At 41.2% G+C, this 17,971-nt stretch overlaps 1 protein-coding gene across 1 annotated transcript; it reads right to left on the bottom strand.

Annotated features, from left to right (window-relative positions):
* Positions 1 to 212: 212 nt before the first annotated feature.
* zgc:154142 (uncharacterized protein LOC555481 homolog) lies at positions 213 to 17,941 on the bottom strand. The gene is made up of 22 exons (XM_046416156.1): positions 17,427 to 17,941; positions 15,239 to 15,369; positions 14,432 to 14,525; positions 13,215 to 13,355; positions 12,884 to 12,981; positions 11,279 to 11,405; positions 10,644 to 10,835; positions 9,714 to 9,929; positions 8,055 to 8,195; positions 7,408 to 7,653; positions 7,015 to 7,200; positions 5,382 to 5,491; positions 5,017 to 5,117; positions 4,240 to 4,517; positions 3,823 to 3,986; positions 3,508 to 3,691; positions 3,170 to 3,388; positions 1,951 to 2,085; positions 1,595 to 1,816; positions 1,281 to 1,463; positions 1,042 to 1,154; positions 213 to 953 (listed from the first exon to the last, which is right to left on the bottom strand). The coding sequence occupies exons 1-22, from the start codon at positions 17,575 to 17,577 to the stop codon at positions 855 to 857; spliced, it is 3,531 nt and encodes a 1,176-aa protein (XP_046272112.1). The 5' UTR covers positions 17,578 to 17,941; the 3' UTR covers positions 213 to 854.
* Between the last annotated feature and the right edge of the window lie 30 nt (positions 17,942 to 17,971).

Genomic DNA, 17,971 nt, shown 5'->3' with positions numbered 1-17,971 from the left:
CTCTAGTAACAGCAGTTCTTTTACAGGAAACTGAAATGCTTGATCACTTCTGACTTATACCTTTCTCATCTCCCCAGCCGGTGACAAAGCAGGATGTCCCAGCAGGCATCACTGCCCCAGGACTGGGCAGGCAGACGGGGCTGATCTCCCTTGTCATATTAACAGGCTTGGCCAGATGCACCAGGGCTATGTCGTTGGAAATGTCAGAGGAATCCTGCTCATAGACAAACCCCTCGTGTCTGATAATACCATCCACCTTATAGCATTCTTCCGCTGAGGGAACATCCATGGAGGATTTCATGTGGTGCTTCCCCAAACACATGCGCCAGGAGGAGGGTTTATTCATTGAGCTGGAAAGCAGGTGGTAGGTTGAAAATTAGAACTTTTTTTGTCCTTTGTCCCTTTGGCTAATTGTAATTGGAAGTTAACATATTGTTGTGAAAGCGTTGGCAAACAGCTGCTTATTTACACATCAAGAAAGTTCCACAGCTACAACATCCTTCTGGTGTGTTTCTTGCCTTCTAGCAATAAGTAAGTCCAGTACTCATTATTGACTTCTGAAGCTCTGGCACTTAACCTATTAAATGTTCCACTATATTCTCAAGCTAGTCGCTAGCTATGTAAATTAAAACATCAGTGTTGGGGCTTTACAGCTAAACAATGAGCTGAAACTCACTACAAAACCAGTGAAGCTGGGAGGAGCTGCAGATGCAGGTGCTAATCCTCTGTTGGTTCATCACTACTTTGTCATCTGATACATTGTTAAAATAAAAATCTTGACAACTGATGGTTTAAAGAATTATGGAGTGAGCTTTTAAAATGGCACGGAGTGTTGGTCTTTCTGTATTTGTATCTTACGACATGAAACAGTGAGCGGCGGTTAGAATCCATTCTTCGTGAATCAAAGAACCTCCACAATTATGCATGTAAGGTAAGAATGAAAGTGGTGCCACCTGGGGAAGAGAAACACTTTTGTTCAAAATAATAGCTTTTCTCTATGACTGTTGATCAGGCACACAGAAAAATGGGCAATGGCTGTACCTGCATGGAGACTTGCCAGGGCCATGAGTGGGGGATCGCCTCTACCCCATTAACGACCCTCTGGGTGGCTGTACTAGGTGTCACTGCTGGGTTTCCACAATTTTCTGGCCAGTCTGGGCAGAGAATATGTAGGATTAAATTATCTGCAAGCTCCATTTTGAAACCTCCACGTGAGATCACAACATATGATCCCAGATCAGAGAGAGGGATGCCACGGGCTCAGCTAAGCCTGCACTTACCAATGGTGATGTTGTCCCATGGGTTAGAAGTTGGAGGAGGTAACGTTGGGAAAACGCTGGCATCTGTGGTCCAATAACCACGAAAACCGCTCTGTTGATTGTTTCCGTTACTCAGGAAGCGAATGACAACCGTGTTGCTAGGGATGGTAATGCTGGATGGAGGAGCAAAACCGCAGAATCGACCTACAGAGAAGACATTAGCATTTTCGCACCACTGTACCATAGTGCCAACAACACCTGAGACACTGATACTGATACACTGAGCTGTGCAAGAAGTATTTAGAAAACCAAGAATTTGAAGTACAATAACCAACCTAGTGACTGCATGCTTTCTCCATTGAAGATCTCCACATAGTCCACACACTTTCCAAACATGTCTGTAGCTTGCAGTTCAAAGTAAGTGAAGGCTACAAAGACTTTTGTTGCAGAAGGAATGGCGATACGCCATGTGCACACAGACTGGGCCTGGTAGTCACTCGGCCAGTAAGGAGAGGTGATTTCACCCTGGTTGCTGCTGAAGCTCCCTCCACAAGGAACTGTGTGTGTGTGTGTGTGTGTGTGTGTGGACAATAGAGAAGAGAGAGGGAATAAAAGACAATGGAATACATTAGTTTTGCTTGAAGGCCATTCCCTCTGTGTCCTTTTCACTTTCATTTTTCTAATATCTTACCCTCTGTAGGGTCCACTGCCCTCCAGGTGGCAGTGAAGCCCGTGTCCACCACCTTGTCATTGGAAGAGAAGCTGATGTGAAGTGTGTTTCCATCGCTCACTAAGTCTTTAGGGGGTACATGACTGCAGTATGTGCCTGAAGAGAAATGAACATGAAGAACCGTTAAGCTTACTTTTCTAAGGCTCCTCTGTCCTGTAAGAGACACAGCAGTAGGTTAGACCTACACCTGCCATTATTATTATTATTTGACCTTAAATATTAAATTGAAGCATTATTTGTGAAGATACAGATTTGTATTTAATGAATTCCCGCCCTTAGTTGAATGGAAGATGTTTTGTATTTTGACTCTCATCCCGTAGTTTTTTTCTAGTTTATTTCTTGAAGCCTTCTTTGATCGGCCTGAAGGTGCTTATCATGAGTTCAAACAGCGATTGGTATGAATATCAGTACCATGAGTTTTGAATTTTATCATCAAGCAAGTAGTTCTTTATAATCTTTATACGCTGAAATAAGCGTAATAATAAGCGTAAAAATAATAGTTGTGACTGGGCGGCTTTACTTTGACATATCATTTACACATACCAAAATACTGCAGTAACTGTGCTCAAATGTTTGAGAATGGGAGATGCACTGATGATATATAAAGATCGATGCCATGAGAGCCCCTCCAAGGGTGAAGCCAAAACATCTTGATCGCCCCCTGGTGGCAGGGTTTAGTACAGGTCCTAAACCCTGCCCCCTCCATGTTAACATAGGGGACTTTGGCCAAACTAAAAGCTCAATGTAATGTCAACTAACTTTTTTCCCAAAATGGTGTCTGTCACTTTAGGCAGCTCTTATCAGACTGATGTATGTTCAAGTTTTAATTCTTTTGTTAAACTTGGTTTAAGTAGTTATTTGATGTTGTGAAAAGGGGGTGAAACATCATGATCGACAGCTGAGAGCTGCTTTCGAATGGTTTAGGCAGGTGTGTGAGCAGGAACCCGATCCTGCGGCTCCATCGCTCAATCACTACAATACAGTGAAGGGCTCTAGATGGTAGCACAAGAATTTGGGAAATTCTGGCTTCACCTTTGTGGAGTGGGAGATGTCATCCATCTTTATATATGTCAGTGGGGGTGATGAGTTGAAATAGAAAGTGAAATAATCACATCATTGAATGACTCAGCAAAGTCAATATCAGCTGGAGAGTCTGGGAGGGGGGCAGATATTCACATACCTAGTGCTCCTATTCTGTCTGTGACGCTGACTTTGTCATTCATGCATATCTGACTCTCCTCCAGGGAGAAATTGTGGAAATGGAGGTGAACCAGTTTGCCTAGGGGCACCTGGATGTTCCATTGGCATCTGGCTTTGTTGCTGTAGCTTCCAGGGTAACCCACAGAGGACACGGTTCCTTCTGTGCCAGTCAAGTCCTTTGGCCCTCCACAGCCAGATGCTACACAGGGAGGACAGAAGGTGAAAACAAGCAAGGAATTCTTTGCGACACATTTAGTTGTTTTTTTTTTTTGTTTTTTTTTAGCAAAGTGGGTCAGTTTAGACCAGCTGGATTCATACTGTGCTCATTGTAGATGTCCCTGCGGATGACATTTTCAATCCAGGGGAGGTAGGCTGAGGAGCGGGTGAACACAGAGGGCTTCTTATTCATGATGCATCCGATAGGGCCAAAGCTGGTTATACCATGAACTTCCCAAGGAGCACCAGGGGTATCCTGGCACACCAGAGGACCACCTGAATCCCCCTGTCCCAAATCAACATCAAAAACACCACTGCTAAATGCCCTCTGTGTAGAGTTAGATGTGTCAGATCATCACAGTGATTTTCAGAATGATGTGAAACAATAGTCATCTGTTAGTCCTTGATTTGTTTTACCTGACAGACAGACTTGAGCTCATCAGGCAGGGTATAACCACAGCAGATCATGGAGGTCTTGACCTGAAACCACCAGTAATCCATCCTCTTGCAGGTGTCATATGGCACAACAGGCAGTGCGACCTGGTTAAGGGCCTCGGCAACTTTAGCATTCAGTGAATCTCCTGATACACAAAAACAATTTATATTGTTATTGTCATTTAACTTGACACTCTGAGGAGAACCAGCACAGGAGGTATTTGCACATTAAGTCCAGCAGAGGGCGTGCAAACTGTATTTCATCTTTATGGGTGAGCATCTGAGGTGTACTATTGTTTTATTTCAGTGAATAAAATAAACAATTTAAAGCATTTAAAAGGTGAGACTCAAGCTAAATAATCAGCATAAACGTGTAAACGTGAACTGCATATGCAATACCAGTCTCATCTCCCCAGCCGGTGGCGTAGCACTTCTTGCCCCCTGGTAGCACTTCCTCCACTGAGGGAAGGCAGGCATATGAGATCTCATCACTGGGTATCACCTCCCCATCCAGTCTGATCAGGGCAATGTCAAACTCCACCGTGGGCACCGTGGGATACTTGAATCCCTCATGACGGTAGATGCCAGTCACATTGAAGCAGCGTTCACTCGGCTCTGTGTAAGTCAGGTTGTGTTTGCCAAGGCACATGCGCCAACGCTGCAGCTCATCAGCGTATCTGGGCAGCAGATCAGCAGATTAATCAATAATAATACCTCACAGTTAACAGTAAACAGGCTAAGAATCATTTCACTGTCACTGCATGGTTTAAGCTATAACAGGATATTGGAGCTGTATCGCTTTGCACAGTGAGAATTTGCACTGTACACAGCATATTCATATTTGTGCTGCATCACACCTTTGTGGCACACGACCTTTTATAAATCCTAATCAGGGTCAAAGCAGAAAACTACACAGGGCACAGGCTCCTCGGTGCAGCAGCGTCACTCTCTAAAGGCATTAGCTGAGGCATCTCTAACAAAGCATGGCTCTTGCACTGTATTAAGCCTGAGGTGAAAGCACACACACCAATGACTGCCTTCTGAGATTAAGCAAATGGGCTTCCAGAAAGTTTGAGGAAACTCTGTGGAAAAAAGTGTAATCAAAAACTCCTGTGCATATTTTTATTTCTTCTTTACATGTGCTGTATGTGAAAATGATGAAAAACAGCATCTTACCTTATGAAGCAATGGGCTGCTGTAAGTACCCAGTTCTTATGAATGAGAGTACCACCACAGGTGTGGAAGAATGTGGGTTCTGGGCGGCTGTCTGGCCAGACCTGAAACAAACAGAAAAGCAGACAAGAGGTCATTAAAGATATTTGTATAGTGATCATCAAAGATGTATATACAATTGCCTAATGTGAAATAGTTAAGTCAGAGGCGAATGGCACAAATCACTCTTTGATATCAAGTCATGAATAAACAGTAATTCTGGATCCAAATCTGCCCTTTTTAAATCACTGATATTCTTTGCTGTTAAGTTCTGATGTAATAAGTTGTATCATCTTGCGAATTCTCCACAATTATTAAGAGTTTCTCACCTGCATGGACACTTGCCAGGGCCAGGAATGTGGCTTGGCTTCCTCTCCGTTCACAATGCGTGACATAACAGCAGGAGGAATGGCTGGTTTCCCACATGTACTTGGCCAGTCTAGAAAATGAGAAGAAACCCGTTCTAATCCATCCTGTGTCTGGTTGTATGTGCATGTATAAAATTGTTTGTGGATTGTTTGTGTATACACAAAGCCTGAATATACAGTACATATCTGCAGCTAAGAGATAAGCCTGTGTGTTGCAGGAAGTAGCTTTCAGTCACTGGCTATTTTGCTCTCATTTGTATTTTTTAAAATCATTTTCCAAGTTGACACTGCTGGCTGCATCGAACTATGTCCCATTGCTTTTTGGCATTGTGGCTGCATGCAAACGTAATACCACCCTCCTCCTGAAAACAAACAAATTGGCCTGGACTTGTGAAAATCACCATTTTCCGGCCAGGCTCCTTGACATCAGTACACGTAAAGATATAAATTTCTTTTGGTCATCCAATGGATTGGCATTAAATTGTCCCAGTCAGTCCTGTCTAACATTTGCTCCCTTTATTTCTCACTCTGTCTTTGCCCAACACATAGGGCACCTCTGCTCTGAGCCTGGCTGAAAAATGAAAAAACAAAGCAAAAAAACAGCAGCAGCAAAGTCCATCTATAAAACTCTATTTCAGCAATTGGCTTGGCAGGAGCCCGGGCCACCTGGGGCTCATAACTAGGTGAAAAATGAGGATCGGGTGACAGCCAGCTAGGAAGGAAAGTGAAGCACTAGGCCAGTTCACGTTATGCTCTCAGCACATATAACCTTGTTTTACTGTGCATCTGTGTGCAGCAAGAAAGAGATGGGAAAGGGGTGTGTGAAGAAAGGGTGAGGGTGGGAGGAAACATGAATCAGGTGAATACAAGGCAGGCGTCATACTGATTTGCTAACCTGAAGATGCTGTACAGTGCAACTGAAGTGATAAGGGAGTGGAGAATGTAAAAAGAAAAACATCAAATGTAACCCTACACTGTACATCTAACATACAGTATTTCATATTTGGGACATAAAATATATATGTAGTAAATGTGAAAGCACTTCGACACACTGCAGTACACTGCAGCTTTGTGATATGTGGTTTTGGGGGCTGACTCTTCATGATTTCATGCTTAAGAAATGAGTTGCTGAGAGTCCCGAGAATACAGAAATATGCTCATAGCAATTTTCCAGAACTCCAAGTCATGTACTGAAATTACCTGTTGTGTTTAAACAACAGGTCCACCACTCAAAGGTATTGATTTTCCAATAACAAAAAGCAAAAAGTAGCAAATCCTCACATTTTGGAAGCTGGAAGGGATTTGTTTATGTTGCATTGTCACCTAATAACTATATTAAATTCATAAAATTTGAGTAAAAAGAAAAGCAAAACAATGCACTGACAGAGGTCTCAAGGCATCATAGAGCTGCACAGTCAAGTGATAATTCTCTGTGGGTTCATCAATGACTGCGATTCCTTTCACATTCATAATCATCAGTTGATCTAATGTTAATATAAGGTATTGTATAATACACATTAGTTCAGCTTCACATTCACTTTGCCATGTATTAGTGACGTTAGCAAATTGCATCAGGCTCATATAGATACTCTACCTATGGAGATGTTGTCCCAGGGGTTGGGCTGAGCAGGCGGCTCAGTGGGAGCAGGCAGACTGGGGTCTGTTGTCCAGTAGGCCCTGAAGCCTTTGGCCTCAGTAAGGAAGTCTGCATGGAAACGAATCACCAGCCTGTTGCCTTTTGACTGGATTGCAGGAGGCAGCGTAGTCCCACAAAATGGACCTAAAATGTATTGAAATAATAGAGTGACGCAGAGGTATACATGCACTAATGTAGGTACAGTAACAGTAATCCAGATGCATCATTTTGTGATAGTTAATACATTCGTGGCTAGGTCTTGCATTTGATTTTAATGTGAATGACTATCATGAAAACTATAAATAGCTTTGGGATCACCCAGGCCTGTGGTAACTCCACGACCAAACTTACCGTACTTGTTAAGCTGCGCGTTAGTCGCGCTATTGATGTCGTACACCATTATGTTATCATAGCATTTGAACGTTAGGATATCTTTGGGTTCCAGGTCAAAGTGGGTGAAATTCAGCGTGATTTTTTTCCCAGCAGGCAAAACGATGTTCCACATGCACTCGGCGTCAGCCTTGTAGTTCATAGGCCAGTTCTGGGACTTGATAACCCCTGTTTCCTCTTTGGAAGTAAAGCCACAGCCCTGGATTTCTGAAACAGGGTTAGGGTTAGGGTTAGTCTGCTTGGGAAGAGAGAGAGTGTTGAGGAGTAAACATACAATCTTTTCATGACAAAATGTATGATGAGGTTCATGCTAAGGTACAGCCTTAATCTGTTAACCATTTACTCCATTTTTCTCATTTAGCTGGTGCATTAACACGAAAGATAAAGAGGCTTTATCTTGCTTTTTATGCCTCACATTGTACTCTGACCTGTGTTTTGACAGAGTTCATGCAATGACTTCACTGTTTTAATAAATATGTGACAGGGGAGTGAGATGTTTTATGGTTAGTCTTAATGAAGTGTTGAGCTGCTTCAGCAGGTGTGACTGTGATTCTGTGTGTGTGTCAGTGTGTTGTGTGTGTGTGTGTGTGTGTGTGTCCCCTCAGTACCTGTGATATCCTCTGGATACACAGCCTCCCACTTGGCAGAGAATCCTCGGTCTGTGAGGCGACTGTCGGACTGGAAGGTGACAGATATTGTGTTGCTGGCACTGACCACCACAGGGGGAATGATGTAGCCACAGTGTGTGCCTGCGGATGACAGAGAGGAAGGACAGAGGGAAAAGATGGAGGTGAATGGAAAGGAAAGAGACAGAAATGAGATATCAGCTAAGCATATACGAGTGATAAATACAGTTGCGCTATTGGGTGTGTGTAATCGTGTACTGGAGAGAGGCCAAGCGCGTCGTGTGTGATGGATGGGGATGCCGTAAAGCAACAGTAAATGTAGGCGACTGTACTGTCTCAGCTACTGACCACAAAATCAGCTAAGATGTTCACTCTGTTCCTAACAAGAGCTTCTGAAAACAAAGTAGAGCTGTAATGTTCAGCAAACATTACTGGCAGACACACAATGACATTGAAATCCAAGATGCCGCTTATTGACGCAGTTAAATCAGCCTCTGAAGAAGTGATGAATCAGTCAATAGCAATCAATGTGGGATTCTGCAGATGCATGCAAATTGTTAAATAAGACTACATGTGAGCAGCAATTAGTTAAAGAGTCCATTCTTTCTATTATTTATTCATCTGTGCAAATCGTAACACATTTTGTCATTGTTTAACTAAATCCCCAAACTACTGGCTGACAGCTTTTAAAAGCTTTGAAAATCTGCAGATTGATAAAGTTGATTCTCAGTGGGATCTACAGTTCTACCATTATGGCTCTCATCTTGTAGCTGTAGCTTAAAGCAAGGCTGTGGCCCCTAGTGGCAAAATTACAGAAAATACTAGAACACAAGTGCACAAGTCAGCAAACCGACTCTCTAGTGCCAGTTCCACAGCAAAATCCATCTGCTGTTAACAAGCATGAGCTAATGGTATAAACTGTAAGCTACTGGTTATACCAAACCATGTAAGGCTGTAAAACCATGAGTGTACTGACATGAGCCACGATGTATTTTATTGCTTATAAATTTTCATTTTTTGTTTGTAATAACCTCAGCGTTACTTTTCAGTTCTCTCTACAAACACATACGCCCTGAAATAACAGGATGCACCAGTAACACACTCTCATCACCTTATGATGATGTGTATTTGTGTATTTGTGTGTTTCACAGTGAGCGTGTGTCTCTACCTCAGCGCTTTAGTCCTTGGGAACTCAGCAACAGATAAAGCTGTATCAGCCTCATTGCAGCCAGTGAAGTGAATAATAATGAGAGGTAATTTATAGTTTGCTGGGCTCTTTGCACAAAAAAAAAAAAAAAAGGGACAGATACTGCACTATATTGTTCTATAATACTTTAGTGTTGTTAGTGGATTGTTAGTGTACCAATGTGCAACAAACACAAGACAAAGTCCTCATGTTTAATGATCAGTTGTATTATAAGCAGATGCATGTTAACTGTTTGTTCGGTTACTTGGGTTAATTGGCTTGATGCCTGAGCACCCTCAAAATGCAAGACCAGGGTGAGTCTAAAACCCTTTAATCCATATGCCCAAATTACAGGCACACCAATATGAAGAAAATTGTAAAATTGAAAGGGAAAAAATGTATATAAAAATTTAAAGAAATCTGTGTAAAGAGTAAAAGATTATGTTGTGGCTCACCTAGTGTGCTATAATCATCTGAGATGACAAGTTTGTCCTCCTTGCATTGTCCAGTCTCTCCTGTGATGGCCATGTCAGTGATCTGCAGTTTGACCAGGAATCCTTTGGACACAGATATCTTCCAGGAGCTATTTAGATGAGCAGGATATGGATTTGGGAACCCCAAAGACTGGATCACTCCCTTACGCCCACTGATGATTATTGGACCACCACTTCCTGTCAAATAACAGTAGAGAAAATAATGTTGAAAGTGATATTTGACTGTACACACACCTGGTTATGTATCTGGGTTTCCTACGTGTCTGATTTCAATTTCATAGATTTTTAATCTCATTCTTCTGATGAGGATCAGCTTGCTTTGCTGTAAATCTGCCCCATCAACAGATTCATTATGCAGTACCGTAATTGGCCACTGGAGAGTACAGGTCCTTCTGCCAATAGCTTTAGTACAATTAATAGATAAACCTCAAGAGGGATCGTCCCACTCCTACGCAGAGAGCTTCTTGCATTCATCCTTATTTGGTAACCGTCACGTGATTGGAGTTGTGCTTATGCAGAGAAACATGCACATGGAGGCCTCACAATTATGTAAGGTGTTGCAACAAGCGCTCATTGACCAGGAAACAAGCCTCCCAGACCACACAAGCACATAAAAATATTGGTTTATTGGTGGTTTTATTTTATCAGCATTACCTTTGAAGAGATAACTGTGAGGTAACTGTGTACTGTGTATCTCTGAATCAGCTTTTTAAAAATTGTTGTATTTAATAATTAGAAGTGGATTCCAGCAATATGGATGTTGATTCTGTCGTGTGACATTTCCGAGACATTCAATGATGGACAGGTTGGATAAAAAAGGTCAACTGAACCAAACTCAATTTAACAAGAGGGACAATAAAACAGAAAGGTAGATTTGGAAAAAGTTCTCACCAGAAGATGTAGGGGTGGGTGTTGTTGTCGGTTTGGGTGTTGTGGTGGGAATAACAACAGGTGGAAGGCTGGACTTGGTGTAAGTTGCGCTGAAGCCTTTAGAAGTAAAAATGTTGTCCGATTTGAAGCGGACTACCACTGTGTTATTACTGGACTCCACTGGCTTTGGCATCTTCCCCCCACAGAATTTACCTTTGATGGATTATAATCAGTGTTAAAAAGTGATAAACAATCACAGAGGCTTACACAATGACAGCAACATCCCCAAATTTCAGTTTATACAAATGACAATTAATCAATGTTACTTTAACAATGAACTCTGTGCAGAAAGAATTAACATTAATTAAGTTCAAAATAGACTGCAGAATCTCTGCCCATTGTACAAACTTCTCAAACTTTTAATTAAGCTCATCTTTTATTCATGGAACCACATGGTTTACATTGCTAATGTTGAACAAAGCCCACAATCTATTCTGAAATTCTTACGTGTCCCCGTGCCTTGTGATTACACATCCAACTTTGACATAATCTGTGCTGATGCGAGAAAATATTGTGGCATATGTTTTAAAGCTCTTGGTAATCTCATACATGTATTCCTCCCAGCATACTGGAAACATGTACAGTGTCAGGCTTACCTAAAGAAGAAGAGCCAGCCTTGTCACCATCGTAGACCTGAACAAAATCTCCACAGACCTCAGGGACCAGGTCAAAGGCAGTAAAGGTCAGACGGACCTTCTCGCCTTCAGGTACTGTGATTCTCCACTGATCAAACATGGACATAAAGTACACGCACACACACACACACACACACACACACACACACACCAATCATTTGTACCTGCACAGGCTGATGTCCTCCTTGCAGCGCAGCTGATTTTAAAGAACATAAAGAGTGAATGGCTACACCCACCATTGGTTTACAACAGCTGATGACTGCATTTTGACACATTTTAACTTATGTCTGATTTTATCATTGATTCTGTTCTTGTTTGGACAGGTGGTGACCTATAAAGCTAAAAACATAGCGAGATGAAATCATGATGACAGCCAAATAACACTATCTGACTCCATGTCCAAACCCAGCATGTAAACCCTGACATTAAAGTTGACTCTGACTTAATTAGATGCATTAATCACCAATCAAGACAACAAATGCTGTCAATGTGACTCTGCTGAAATCCATAGCTAATGGATTTACTTGGACATGCTAATCTGAAAATGTAAGGCTTGTCTAGAATCACATGCTAATCAATAATAACATAGTGTGCATGACACTGGTTGTCTTATTAAATAAACAAGTTAAAACACGTGAAGTGTTGAGCTTTAAAAATTCCGGTAGGGATATATTTGAAATTTGGAAAGAGCCAGTTTAGCTGATGGCCCCTCATTCCAGTCCTTATGCTAATAGGCTAATTGCTAGCAATCTCTTTGGACATAAAACCAATCAAGATTCAAAATGTCCAAAATGTCCAAAAATAAATATGTCCAAAATATTTAACCTGTAATAGAAAAAAACTTTTGGATACTTGGGAGGAGCAGAAAATGGTACCACCTCATAACATGGACGTTGCTTTGCCCTTCACATCTACTAGATAAAGAGCGACAATATCATGATAACTGTAAGTACAATATTCACTCCATTAGCCCTATTTTTGGACTCCACCAACTCCTGAGTAAATTATCAGACTATTAAGCTATTGTGCCATTTGATGGTGAACAGCTGAGGTGCAGTGGGTTTATATGTTGTTTTTTTTTTTTTAGCTGAAAACAATAACAATCAAATTTGAAGTTAAAATAGAATGAGCATAGCGGCATACTTTGTCTGAAAATTATGCCAGTATGACCTGAGTGTGTGAGTCGTTAAAACCAAAACAGTGAGAGAAACGCTTAAAGGATTCATACATTAATTCTCTTTGTGGTTTTGGTAATATAATCTATCCGTTTCACATACATGTAGTTGTGTGATGTAGCATAATATAAAAACATAAGAAACATCAAATAGTAGCTTGAGCGACAATAGTTGAGATGGTTAAAGAGAATAAATGTACTCAGTAAAGTATATTTTGAGGTAAATATTTATTCCCCTGCACAGTGTGCAGTATGATGTACTACAACCCATCAGATAAAGGTCAGCAGTGCTTGCTCATATATAAAAAACTCAGTGGAAGTAAATGTTACCATGTTGCGGTCACATTTGAGCATCTCCTTATCTGTGTGCTTATCTGTGTGTGGGGCATTACCTGGTATAGTGCACTGTTTGGGTAGTTCTGCTCGGGGTAGCCAGGGGTCATCACAGTCCCCTGGTCACCTTGGAGAAAGCCACCAGCTCCGGCTATTTCTGGCAGCAGAGATGAAGGGAGGGCACTTCAGCTCCACATACACCTCAAGGATACCCACAACACACCCCTCCACTCCCACCTACCCACCCCAATTTCGTTCCCCTTCTCACATCCAGCGCTCTTTCCAATATTTACTTTATAGGTCAATCATATACTGTAAGACAGACATCCAGCGTTATGCCAGAGTCAAGGCAATTTTCTTTCTGAAATAGATTTCCGCTCATCTTCTTACCTGATGTGAGCTCTGGAGCTACAGCTTTGTAATGAGCCTTGAATCCTTTGTCTGTATTCTTGTCATTGGTGTCGAAGAACACTGTGAGTTGGTTTGTAAGCGAAACCACTGCCTTTGGTTTTATGTATCCACAGTATTTACCTACAAATACCATAGAAATTATGTGGAAATGAAGATAGTAGAGTTCTGCACAGCTTATTCCTCTGCAATGAAATGAAGGGTCAATTGTCAAACCTGAACATATCAGAAAAATCACAGGCACAAAATGACCACAAAGTGATGCACAACGACCACAGAGACATGCGAAATGACTACAAAGAGATGCAAATGATTGCAAAGAGACACAAAATAACAACAAAAAATGCAAAACAGCCACAAATAGATGCAAAATCACCACAAACTGACACAAAATAATTACAGTGACATGAGAACAACTACAAAGAGGTAAAAAAAAAAAAACAACCACAAAACGATGCAGAATAACTACGTAATGGCACAAATTAACTTTACGTAAACACAAAATCTTAATCTCTCTGTGTTTCTTCCAGTCTGGGGGTTGTGTTCCTATGCAGGAAGGTTGGAGGGAGGGATTGTCTCTTACTCCAATCATGGCTGTGACATATTTGGGGTCACAAATATTAGATATTTATTGATATTATTTAATATTAAAATATTCAGAGTTAATTATTAATAATGTAAATCTGTTCCTGCCAAAAGCTATGGCTTTGAATTTTAATTTCAACACATTTTTAATCATTTTAAAAAGGGGACTCATTCTATTGAATCTGTGCCCTATTCTGGCGCTCCCTTGCCTTTGTTCTCCCTAAGCTAAGAGAAATCAAAAATTGTCAGTGTACATTGCTTTAAACTGCGCAGTCTGGTTGGAGCTTGTGGTGGAGAGGGTGTAGCTCTAAGGAAAGCAGTGTGCAGTGGACCAGCAGGACTGTGTGGCTCACTAGCCGACTCTGCCCATGGATGGATGGACTGATCTGAGCATGACATCAAACGTGGCACTGCTGACTAAAGGAGCTGGTGTGTTTATGATCATGGAATTGTTTATGTGTGCTTATGTGCATCTATCTATCTATCTATCTATGTTGGTCTGTCTGACCAAAAAATAAATAAATAAAATTCAGAGCCAACGTTTTTGTCAAAGAAAGAAAGAGAAAAAAATTATTCCCTTGCCCCCCTGAGGTTAGTTTTAATGCAAGATTTACCAATGATTCCCAGAGAGTCTCGTAATGTGATGAAGTCTCCCGTACAGAGCTGGGTGTCCTCCAGAGCGAATTCCTCAAACCACAGATGGATCACCTGCAGCAGAAACATGCAGAGGTGTTTCATCTTTCTTTTTTTTCAGTCTGTGATGCTGCTAGGAGAGATGGGCTGCTGACAGGGAAGGCAAGAAAGGCTCAGTGTGAAGTACAAGTCCATGTGCTGTATGTGTGTGGATGTACATATGCACAAGTGTGTAGCTCTGTATGTATTTTCATTTGTGTATAGAGATAGCAAAGGAAAGATAAAGACACAGAGAGACAAAGAGAAAAGCCATGCTGACAGAGAAAGAAGAATTAGGCATTTAGTTTTCTCCTGTGGGTGTTGGGAGGGGAGCTGAGGAGAATGAAGGAGACAAGGCAGCCATCTGTCCAAGATGCTGCCACTGTATTCAGCCCAGCTGTCCTCCACTGCTTGGCCTGACATCAGACAGTTTCGCCAACAGTAACTTGACAAAGTGATTAGACACCCAGCACAAACACTGCAAAAGTGTCTGTCTGAAATAGGGAAGGGAGTGTGTCCTTAGCAGTCTGTGTTTCTTTTATAAATAAAACAAAGACATAGTATGAAGCTGTTTTCTGTAGTTCTGAATCCAAACTCCCTCTAAATATGAGAACAGCAACATCAAGTGAGGCTTTGACGTGTAAGTCTTTCTTTTACCTCAAATCTGATATTACTATTCTACTTCCATTTCTTGATTATATGTACACTAATTCGGATATGTCAGGGGATTAGATGCTGATCCATTTCACCTTGCCCGGGTCCACCGTGATGTGCCAGGCACAGCTCTTGCCGTTGTCATAGCTATTGGGGTAGTTCCAGCTGGTGAAGGTACCTGACTCTCCAGACAGCTGCTGAGGACCACCACATCCTGATTCAGTCCCTGGAAATATGGCAATGGAGGACGCTTGTTACTGTGTTATGTATTTGCAAATTCTGCAGTATAAACACTATTTTGAGTAAAAACATCTTCTGACCTGCTTGAACTGAGCTAAATGCTAACATCAGCATGCTAACATGCTCACAATGATAAAGCTGATGATTATCAGGTTTAATGTTTACCATGTTCACTATCTTAGTTTAGCAAGTTAGCATACTACAAGTTTGCAAAGCGGTACTAAATACAAAGACCAATTGAAGCTGATGGGAGTGTCATCAGCTTTGCAGGTATTTGGCCACAACCTTAAATATTAGACAAACTGAAATTCGGACCAGATGTGCAAATGGAGTCATGAGCAGTTTCATCTTTTATCTTTTAAGCTTTTATCTATTCAGGGATGAAGGGTTGGCTAGCTGAGCTGACTAAGCAGGTAACATTACAGTTCAGCTGAGGAGGACACCGTGTTCTGTAGAGTATGTTCTGGAATGTGAAATTTAAATGACTAAAAAAAAAATACACCTTATGGTGTCTGCAGTGAAAAAGTCAAATCAATTGAGAAGCGTCAGACACAAGCACTGATTAAACAGTATCTAATCATCCACAGTGTCAGCAGGCTTTCCCCTGTGGCTGGGGCAGCTTCTGTTTGGGGGTCTGAAGCACAGCTGTGTTTAACAACAAAAAACCTGAACATATTTTGTCATTTAGGCAGAACATAACTGTCAACAATCACATTGTTATTATGTTATGTAAAATGAGCCATCTCATTTTAGAGGGCAATGATCCTTTTAATGCAATTCACAAAGATAGGCAACTCTTTTTTTGTCCATTTGTTGCAATGATGTAGATCCAACACTGAAACAGACCATGTATAAATAATGCAGAGTATTACAGTGACAACAATGTGCAAGTCCTCACTCTTCATTGCATGTCCTATTTGCTAACACATGATTGGTGTGTAAAAGACTCTGATGACTCATAATTCTAAAAGCAAATAGGTTCAGTTCATATTCATTTCGCAACTTAACTCCTCTCATGCAAACTCAAACTCACTTTGTTTGTTTTTTGACAAATAGTTTGTAACTATTTATTTGACTTATTGTTTGATAAGGACGAGACACTTCAGTGTGTACGTATTTAGGATTGTGGAGGTTTGTATTTTCCCATGTGTGTCTCCTTCCCCTGTTCTCCGCTATTCCTTATTGTATGTTTGTCTGTCTGCCTGTCCAAGCCAATCCGGAGTGGAGCTGGGCGGGCTCTGTCAATCCTCCTGTCACCTTCACCCCTGCACACCTGTTCTGCATTACCTGCCACACAACCCAGCTACCTTCCTCAGCTATTTAAAGACCAGTCTTCTAATTCCTTGTATATATTTACTTGTAGGAGTTTTTTTAGCTAAGATATGACATATTATAAGAATAAAAAATAAACATGGAGATTTGCATTTTGTGTTATTTCCTGCACAGTTTAGATCCCAACTTCCAAATCAGCAGATAATCATTTGCAATACAGTCAAGTTAAGATAAATCACCGTTTGCAGTCAGTACAGTTGAGTTCAAATTTTAACGTCAGCAAAAAACCACTGATGTTAAAATTTGTCATCTATCGAGAGAGACAAGAAGTCTAATTTAACAACATGTTTTTTCATGTTGGTCAGTCACTGATGCAGTGGCCTCAGGAAGCTCTTACTTGAGATTTCTATTGACATTTCTCACTGTTACTATCTTGTCTTGTTGTATTTCCCCACAGCTACTGAAATGTTCACTACGGTGTTTCCATATACAGGGACATGAATGAGGTACCTGAAATAATTCGCAATCTATTTCTTCCTGTGAGACACTTTCCATTACAATATTGTCCTTTGACTATTAAACATTATTGCTCTTCTGACTTTAGCTGAGCTTAAACTTATTTAAGAAGGATTATGCAAGTAAGAAACAAGAAATATCAAAACAGCATCAGTACAATATTAGAGCATATTTTAAAGGTTTTTACCTCTGATATATGTTGGTTTGAGTATTGAAATTAAAAACATTGTGCATTGTGCAAGAACAAACACTCACCTTCCACATGAGCAGAAGCGTCATCTTTCTTAACGAAGTAGACGACTACAAGGCTGATGCAGACACCAGTCATGGCCAGAAAGAGAAATATCAGACACTTTTCCAGGGTGCTCATACCCCTGGACCTACGACGGCCCTTCGCCAGATCCATTTTCTTCCCAGTGGTGAAGATGCACCAAACCTTACCTCGTCCAGCAATTTATCAGCCTATTACCAACACAAGGAGGTCCAGGCTATATCTGCACTTTTGACAGCACAGATGAACCTTAGTGCCCTTAGGTGTGGTATTTCAGCATGTCAACCCGAGAGGGTTGGAAACCATAAATCATACAGTATCACAAAGACGAGTTAATAAGTAGTGATGGTGTCCCTATCAAAGGATCAGGGATCATCCGGGATATCTTTAATGGGAACTGATTGAAATAGAAAGTATAAGGCAAATCTCTCACCAGGGGCACAGACCAGTTGGTTTTAGATCTTTAACGTGATCATTATTCATGAAAACTAATAACATGATAATTTGCTCATGCGCCTCGTTGACTCTC

This window comes from Scatophagus argus, chromosome 2 (assembly GCF_020382885.2).
Source record: "Scatophagus argus isolate fScaArg1 chromosome 2, fScaArg1.pri, whole genome shotgun sequence".
In the NCBI taxonomy this organism is placed as follows: Eukaryota; Metazoa; Chordata; class Actinopteri; family Scatophagidae; genus Scatophagus; species Scatophagus argus.
This window is presented reverse-complemented; position numbering and strand designations above follow the sequence as displayed.